This window comes from Dromiciops gliroides, chromosome 1 (genome assembly GCF_019393635.1).
Source record: "Dromiciops gliroides isolate mDroGli1 chromosome 1, mDroGli1.pri, whole genome shotgun sequence".
In the NCBI taxonomy this organism is placed as follows: domain Eukaryota; kingdom Metazoa; phylum Chordata; class Mammalia; order Microbiotheria; family Microbiotheriidae; genus Dromiciops; species Dromiciops gliroides.
In genome coordinates, this window is record NC_057861.1 from 487,308,662 (window position 1) to 487,318,373 (window position 9,712).

The following is a 9,712-nucleotide window of genomic DNA, read 5'->3' on the forward strand; positions in this document are numbered from 1 at the left end:
AGATAAGGTTGGACATGATAGCCGTTTAGTTTCCCTTATGGCTCTAAATCTATGATCCTATGACTTGAATAAAGTGATGCAAAGCCAAGAGAATGATTTCCATAAGGACCACAATAACATGAAGGAAAACAACACTGAAAGATATCAAAACTCTGATCAAAGCAGGCACTGGTCATCGTTAGAGGGCACACCTTGTTCCTAGTGGTGGAGAGGGGATGGGTTACAGATTTGGATGCAAAATCAGGCATTTGTCATCACAGATGGAAAACTGGAAGGGACCCAATGTTGCCCAATACTATAATTTCATACATAAGGAAACTAAGGCCCAGAGAGGTTGACTTGTCCAGAATCACACATGTAATAAGTGGCAGTGCTGGAATTTGAAGCCAGGGCCTTTAAGATGCTGCAATTTTTTGATATGCTTTGCTTAACTATACTTGTTAGAGGGGAGATGATGGGGAGCTAAATCACTGGAAAGTGACACATAAAAAGCATCAACTAAATAGTTATTTTAAAAATATTTGGGGATAAATGTGAAGCCCTGTACCTATTTTTTAAAAATCCTCTAGTAGAGGATTGGAGAGATGTGGATAAATAGCGATTTCTATGAACAACTTAGAGGCCTTAGTTGATTACAACCTTAATTATGTCAATAATATATGACATGGTTATAATAAAGGGATCTTAGAGGCAGCTAAGTGGCACAGTGGATAAAATACCGGCCCTGGATTCAGGAGGACCTGAGTTCAAATCCAGCCTCAGACACTTGATACTTACTAGCTGTGTGACCCTGGGCAAGTCACTTAACCCTCACTGCCCTGCCTGCCCTCCCCTGCCCCCGCCCCCCCAAAAAGACAATAAAGGGATCTTAGACTGTATGAAGAGAAGTTAATAGTCCTACTATATTCTGTACTGATCAGAGCACATTTGGAATTCAACTTTATTCAGTTCTGGGCAAACACAGTAGGAGAGACATTGACAAACCAAAGTACATCTAGAAGAAGTGCAAAGATGATAAACAGACAAAGAACAATGTCATGAAAACCAATCAGAGGAACTGAGGATACCGAATTGGTGAAAAGACAGGAAAATAATAACTGTCTTTAAATCTGAAGGACTTTCATGTGAAAAGGGCTTGAGATTCACTCTACTTGGCTCCAGAAAAGGACTAGGACCAATGGAGACAAGCAGATTTCAGTTCAACATAAGGAAGACTATTGCTAGTTTTCTTCATAGATAGCTCAGAAGCCACTTCCTACAAGGCCTATTTTGATCTCCACCCCCTGCCCCCAGATGCTAATGCATCCTCCCTGACCCCGCAAATGACCACGTATATACATATGTGTGCACATGTTGTCTCCTCTGATTGAATAGAAGTGCCTTTAAAGGCAGAGACTACTTCGTTTTTATCTTTGTACCCCCAGCACCTAGCAGAGCCAAGCACGAAATGCTAACTGATTGGATTTTAAACAGTCCAGTAGTATTTTAATCAGTTCCCTCCCAGACCCCTATGAAGCAAAACTGTTATCGTTTTGAGTAAGTACCCTGTTTCCGAGCACATACTGCCTTGTAGAAAAAAAAGACAATCTTACCTGGTCCTACAGAAACTGAGGAACTATAAAAGAGTAACTAACTTACCAGTATCCTTCTGAACTTCTTCCTGGGGTTAGTGGTGTCTTTGCTCTTATATAATGAAAAATTCACATTTTCAGAATTCTGGAGTTTCCCATTTGAAAACTGAACTGTGATAAAGACACAAAGTGATAAATGAAATGGCATTGAATAGAGTGGATTTTTTTTTAAAATTACATTAATGACAAAGAACTGTGTATACACAGTATTAAAAATAGAGAAGCACTTAAGGGAATCCCCAATTCTGGACTATGGTCTCTATGAATGTCAAAAAGAGCAAATCCTATAAGACCCAGCTTTCTTTTACACATGAGAGGTAACAACAAACAAAACTAGTTTTGGCAAGAAAGAATGAGAGGATAATGGGAGATCAAGAATTGGGGGGGCGGGGGGCAGCTAGGCGGCGCAGTGGATAGAGCACCGGCCCTGGAGTCAGGAGTACCTGAGTTCAAATCCAGCCTCAGACACAACACTTACTAGCTGTGTGACCCTGGGCAAGTCGCTTAACCCCAATTGCCTCACTAAAAAAAAAAAAAAAAGAATTGGGGGATAGTTACAGTGGTTTTAAAATATTTAACTATGTCCTGAAGGAGAAGCTAAGGGAAATTTGACGACAAAATTGTACTCTGATAAAGTACAACTGAAAAACAAGCCAGAATACAAAAGCTAAAGGTAGGGCAAAGAAATCAAAGGCAGCATCATTCTTTGTACTCAAACATATGGACACCTAAGAATACCATCCCTAACCAGTCTACCTATAAACTGTAAAGTACTATATAAATATGAGCTATTGTTATTACTCTTATTATATATTTGGCATATCCATAGTGAGAATGGGAAGTAGAGAGGGAAGAGATATCAAAAAAAGAAAAAAAAAACCTATTATATAAACATTGGTATATCAGCTAGCCATGTAAGGATAAATGCACTGAAATGGGCCACAGGAAAGAAATTTTGATGCGAACTAAACTGGAAAAATGGTAAAAGATTGATGGGAAAGAAAACGGCGAGGGGCCATTTTGAATTCTCCCTCTTCTAATCCATCCTTCACATCACTACCTGCTTACTCTTCCTTACAGTTCAGATGATCAATCTATTTATTTATTTATTATTATTATTTTTTTTTTGCAAGAATATGGTGACTTTCTTTCAGGGGGTGAGGGGGTAATCAGGATTGAGTGATTTGGCCAGGATCACAAAGCTAATAAGTGTCCAATGCTGGTTTTGAACTCAGGCTCTCCAGACTCCAGGGCTGATACTCTATCCACTTCACCACCTAGCTGCTCCAAAGTGGTGACTTTCTCTGAGCTTCTCCCCCCATTAGAGGAGTATCTTGTGGGAAGAACTGTGTAAAGGACATGAGATCCAAAGTAGGAGGAAATACGTTAGGGAGCTAGGTTTCCCAGTAGTGAAACTTTTCTTTTGTCTGGGGATGACGATCCATGACTTTCTACTTAGAGGCCATGAGCTCATGAGGTCTACTACATGGTTGTTATAAATCATACTCATTGTCATGCCAGGAAATGAGCTTGACAAAATGGTCATTAAGGGCAATATCAACTCTTGCATAAAATGTAAAAGTGAGTGCTTCTGTTAAAGTCACAGGTTTCAAAATGCCATCCTCTACATAGCCTAAGATGCTCTTCAAGGGTCCCTCTGATATCTGCTTCACCATTTTCTTAATTGCATCATGTTCAGCAGGTTTCTCCAGGTAGCAGGTCAGCAATGCCAAAGTTGTAGTGATGACATGATGTCTTGGTTCCCTTCTGTCACAAAGGGTCATCAGCAGAAGAGGCAGAGATAATGACCCACTTAGCTCCATCCCTTTAGTGGGCCCTGCCTTTTGGATTGTGGTAAAGACAGAAGTTGACTCTGCTATATACTCAGTTCTAGCAACTGGAGGGAATCACCTTCCTGGGAGATAGCAATAATGGCTTTTTCATGGATTATCATCTTTCCATTCTTGACCTTGACAGTTCTCTTGAACTTGCCATGGATGGAATCACTTTGGAACATATCAACCATGTAGCTAAACTCAAGGAAGGGGTCATTGAAGGTCACAATGTCCATTCTGCCCAAGATGAAAACAACCCTGGTGACCAGAAGCTTAATATGGCCAAATCCATTGACTCCAACCTTTACCATCTAGTCTCAGGGAGGCAGCAGCAGATCCTGGAACCAATCTTGGATCCATCAATCAACTTAACAACTACTTAATTTATATTTACCTATTAATTATATAGTGTGTAAGACATTGGAAAAATTGTGTGGGGAGGACATGAGGATTAAAAACAGCAGTCTAGAAATATACAATCTACCAACAAGGCTAAAACATCTCTACAAAAACTTTAATACAGGTTAGAATATGGCTAGGTGTATATAGGTGGTTAAAAAGAGAAATGAAAGGGGCTCAAGGAACATCACTTCTAGCTGGGGAAATAAGAGATGGCATCACCTGAGCTGGGTCTTAAAGAGGAATTCAACTGACTAAGAATCCTTTAATGGCTGCCTACTACTGAACTAAGTTCAAAATTATCTAGGCATACAAGGCTCTCATAATCTAATACCACCATAGAGTTTCAAAGCATCTCACATCATTCTCTCCCTAGACAACTAAGTGCTACAGTGGATAGAGTGCTGGATTTGAGTCAGCAAGACCTAGTCTAAATTCTGCCTCAGACATTTACAAGCTAGGTGACCCAGAGCAAGTCCTTTAACCGTGGGTTCTTTCAGTTTCCTCAGCTGCAAAATGGAAATTATATTAGTACCTACCTTAGAGGGTTGTTGTGAAGATCAAATGAGGTAACATATCAAAGTGCTTTACAAAATCTTTAACACACTATATAAAAATTATATAAAATATTATGACTATTACTCTCTTCTCCATTCAAAGTGTGCTCTATACACATCCCATGTTTTCCTACCTCTGTATCTTTGTTTATGCTGTTCCTTTAAGTGGAAGAGAAGGGAGACCTCCCTCCACAAGTGTTACCTTCTCCATGAAATTATCTCTAATTCTCCCAGGTGAAAATGATCTCCCCGCTCCTTTGTAATTCAGAGTACCTCTCATGAAATTGGGTCTTATCTTGCAATATATTTAGTTACATATGTGTTAATTCCACCAAAGTGATTGTAAACATCACAAGGGCAGGGACTGTATCTTTTTTTTTTCTTTAGATAGGACTTGGGATTCCCTTTGTGGAGGGTAAGTAAACATCCTGATTATCATAGCAGTGCAATTAATAGTCACAGTGGGTTTCAGGGGGCACTGAGGAGTTAATAGACTCTCCCATGGTCACACAACTAGAATGTATCACAGGCTGAACTCGAACCCAGGACTTCCAGACACTAAGGTCAGTCTTCTATCCATAACTCCCTACTGCATTATCATGTCACCCACATTTCTGCACAGTTTTAAGGCTTATGATTAATTATGATGCAAGAAAGCAGCTAGGCAGCTTAGTGGAAAGTTCTAGGTTGAGAATCAGGAAGACATGAGTTCAAATTCTGCCTCATTTACTACTTGTGTGACCCTAGGCAAGCCACCTAATTTCTCTCAGTCTTAATTTCCTTCCCCATAAAATGAGAATAGCACCTACCAATAAAGTGTTTTGCTAACTATATATATATATGTGTGTGTGTGATATACATATTACATGTGTGCACGCACACATACATATATACACATGTATATATGTATGCAAATCTTAAAGCTATAGATCTTATATATATATATATACACATGCAAACCTTTAAGATATGTGTATAAGCAAACTTGAAAAATATCTACTGTGTGTATGCATTTATATGCAATCCTTAAAGAAACAGATACAGATATATCGATATGAAGGCAGATAAGTGGCCCAATGGATAGGGGAGACCTCGATTCAAATCCAGCTTCGGACACTTGCTAGCTGTGTGACCCTGGACAAGTCACTTAACCTCTGTTTGCCTTAATCCGCTAGAGAAAGAAATGGCAAACCACTCCAGTATTTTTGCCAGGAGAATCCCATGGGCAGTTACTGGCATGCTATGTCCACGGGGTCACTCAAGAGTTGGACAACAATATCAAGACTTAACAACAATATCAACATATCTATATCTTTAAGGTTTGCCTATACGTAAGATATGTACATCTATCGATGTATCTTTAGGATGTGCACACACATGAAATTATATATATATATATAATGTACATGAGATACTTAATATATAAGGTGTTCTATAATAAGATTACATCTCTATCTTTGAGGTTTGCAGAGCACTTGATCGGTAGGGGTCGGCATCGAGGAATGGGCAGATGCGCGGCTGTTAGGACGCGCTTTTCTCGGTACAGCGTTTTTTGGGGGGATGGACGCGCTTTTCTCACAACCCCTAAGGTAGTAGTAAAGCTGCTCTTACTTTCCCGGATCATTGGACTCAAGGCGCCCCTGCCTTCCCCGGCCCCTGATTCCGGAAGGGGCATCAGCCTTACCCAGCGCAGCCTTGTACCCTTCGTCCAGCTCCCCGCAGTACTGCCACGTCGCAAACTCAGACATAGCTAAAGAAGTTCCAGGGACCTCACCGCCACCGGCAACAACCGCCACCGGCAACAACCGCCACCACTCGGTCCGCTTTCCACGCCGCTCACATGTGTAATTTTCACACACACACACCCACGCCGCACTAACCGGAAGAGGTGGGGCCACGGAGCCGGAAAAACCTCCCTACCCAGCCCCTTCCCCCAGGTCCCGCCTCTTAAGACTTGTTTTAGCCTCTCATTCTCAGCACCTAAGCCTGCCGGTTGGTTCTCTACTTTTAAGCCCCGCCTCCTGACGCCTCTCCGGTTCATCCTCTTCTCAATCCCACTTCCTACGACTAGCTGGTTGGCCCCTCCTCTCAAGCCCCGCCCCCCGAAGCTGAGGATTCGTCCTTCCGTCTGAGCTCCGCCCCTTGAAGACTGTCGGATCCTCCCCTTGCCCAAGCTATTGGTAAGGAGATCTGAGCGTCCTCAAGCTCAGGCATTGTCGACAGTGTCCTGCTTTCTGGGGGTTTTGTGCTGGGCCAAGGGGATTAACAGTGAACACTTCCCTGGCTCCTCCTGAAGCGTGGGAAGGACTCCTCTTAGAAATCTTCTAGTCCTGCCCCCCCCCCTTCCCATTTTTGTTTTTCTTCAGTCATGTCCGACCTCTCTTTACCCCATTTGGGTTTTTTTTGGCAGAGATGCTGCAGTGGTCTGCCTTTTCCTTCTTCAGTTCATTTTACAGACGAGGAAACTGAGGCAAACAGGGTGAAGTGACTTGGCCAGGGTCACAAGTATTTGGGGCCAGCTTTGACTCCAGGCCCAGCACTCTATCTGCTTTGCCACCTAGCTGCCAGGGAGTGACTGGCCTGAGTAACACCTTTCTCCCCTTTGGGGTCCCTCCATTAGGATAAAATGAGATACTATTTATAAAGCTCTCCAAAAATCCATTTTGTGATTTTTCAATGTGAACTCCACTTGCCGGTCTATTTTTTTAAAAACTATGTCCTTCCCTCATTGCCCCCCCCCAAACAAACAAACAAAACCTTAAACACATCACTACTAACCAGCACTCAGGAAAGGGAAGGGGGTGGTTGGCGTTGAAGAAAAAATGAAACTAAATAATTCCTAAGAATTGGTGGATCAATTTTTTTTTTTGCGAGGCAATGAGGGGTCACAGAGCTAATGTCAAGTGTCTGAGGCTGGATTTGAACTCAGGTCCTCCTGCCTCTAGGGCCAGTGCTTTATCCACTACACCACCTAGCTACCCTAAAATGTTGACTGACTCTCTCTCTCTCTCTCTCTCTCTCTCTCTCTCTCTCTCTCTCTCTCTCTCTCTCTCTCTCTCTCTCTCTCTCTCTCTCTCTCTCTCTCTCTCTCTCTCTCTCTCTCTCTCTCTCCCCCTCCCTCCCTCCCTCCCTCCCTCTCTCTCTCTCTCTCTCTTTTTGCAGGGCTTGGCGGGAAGGGTTACGTGACTTGCCCAGGGTCACACAACTAGTAAATGTCAAGTGTCTGAGCTCGGATTTGAACTCGGGTACTCCTGAATCCAGGGCCGGTGTTTCATCCACTGCCCCCGACGATGCATCAATTTGAGACACCAAGTCATTGTTTGTGGAATTATAAAATGATCCAGCCATTTTGGAGAGCAATCTGGAATTATGCCAAGTTATTAAATGACCCAGCAATGTCCTTTGACCCAGCAATGTCATTTCTTAGGTCTATTTCCCAAGGTGATCAGGGAAAAAGGAAAAGAACTTATATATTCTAAAATATTGATAACAACTCTCTTTGTGGTGGTGAAGAACAGGAAATTGCAGCAATGCCTATCAATTGGGGAATAGCTGAACAAGTTGTAGTATATAACTTTGATGGAATACTACTGTGCTATAAGAAATGATGAGCTCAGTGATTTTAGAAAAACATGGAAAGGTTTGCACAAAATAATAAAGAGCGAAATGAGCAGAACCAAGAGAACATTGTATACAGTAACAGCAATATTATTTTTTTTGTTGTTGTTTTTGTTTTTAGGCAATGGGGGTTAAGTGACTTGCCCATGGTCACACAGCTAGTAAGTGTCAAGTGTCTGAGGCCGGGTTTGAACTCAGGAACTCCTGAATCCAGGGCCAGTGCTTAAACCACTGCGCCATCTAGCTGCCCCCCAGCAATATTGTTTTAAGAACAACTTTAAGCAAATAAGTTATTTTGCCTATTCTAGATACCCAAATTAACTATAAAGGACACATGATTAGAAAGACCCTATCTGCATCCAGAGAAAGAACTGATAAATAGAAGTTTGTATAGAATAACTTTACACACACATATGTATGTGTATACATATATATACATATATATATGTATACACACACACACAAATATACACACCTATTTGTATTTAAAGGTAGTCATGTCTAGAGGGTGAAGAAAGAAAGTGTACATGATAATTTTACTGCATATTTGAAAGGAATAGCAAGTTGTACATAGTAGATTTGCAGTTTCTTTACAATTGTCGTTTTATTGTTATATTATGAAAAGGCTTGTTTTGTTCCATAAATTTAAAAAAATCCAAATTTTAAAAATGTTGCATCAAAGAATGAATCATGAAAACAACAGGTAATTTCAAAGAGAATTACAACTATTAAAAGGTTTGGTATGTAACAAAAGCAGTACTCAGTAGTAAATTTATATCTCCTAAGTCTAAAAATTGAGGAAAGTGAACAGATTAATAATTTGAGGATACAACTAAAAAGAAGTAAATAAACAACTAAATAGCAAAACAAAAATTATGAAAATGAAAGAGTTTAACAAAATGGAAACAAGTAAAATCATTGAATCGATAAATGAAATTAGGAGCTATTTTGATGATGATAATAATAACAAAGTTAGCTAGTTCCAATAAAAAATAGAGAAAAAATAAATTTCCAGTATGAAAAATGAAAAAGATTTTACTACACATTAAGATGAAATAAAAGAAGCTATCAAACCATTCTGCCCAATTACGGGTCAATGAACAGATTAAATAGAAACATTAATTTAAAAATTTTAATACCCTTATTAAAATAAAGTAATAGAGAACTTGATACAATATCGGAAAAAATAAATTGGACAAGCCATAAATGAACTCCTAAAGAAAAAAGTCCCAGTACCAGATAGATTTATGAGTGAATTCTATCAAACATTCAAAGAATAATTAATTCCTCTTTTATACAAACTGTTTGCAAAAAATAGGAAAATAGGTTTACTACCAAACTTTTTCTATTATACAAATATGATCTTGATACCTAAACCAAGCAGAGACATAGCAGAGAGAAAACTATAGTCTAATATATTTAATGAATATTGATGCAAAATATTAAACTATTAAAAATTATAGAATTATAACAATAGAGTCTGAGAAAGCTTTTGACAAATTTAAAAAACAGTTTCTGTTAAAAACATAGGAATAAATGTACTTTTCCTCAAAATGGTAAATAATATTTATGTAAAACAAAGAGCCAACATTTCATGTAATAAAGAAATGCCATAGTCCTTTCCAAATAAGATCAGAGGTAAAGTGAAAATGTCTGTAGACACCACCATTAT

At 39.8% G+C, this 9,712-nt stretch overlaps 1 protein-coding gene across 1 annotated transcript in view; it reads right to left on the reverse strand.

Annotated features, from left to right (window-relative positions):
- Positions 1–6,286, reverse strand: part of POLR1E (RNA polymerase I subunit E) — a 46,614-nt gene extending 40,328 nt beyond the window's left edge. Inside the window, exons 1-2 of the mRNA XM_043975354.1 lie at positions 6,107–6,286; positions 1,639–1,742 (exon numbers count right to left, since the gene is read on the reverse strand). Of these exons, the coding sequence (XP_043831289.1) occupies positions 1,639–1,742; positions 6,107–6,170 (168 nt within the window). The 5' untranslated portion in view covers positions 6,171–6,286. The remainder of the gene's footprint in view (positions 1–1,638; positions 1,743–6,106) is intronic.
- Positions 6,287–9,712: the final 3,426 nt, after the last annotated feature.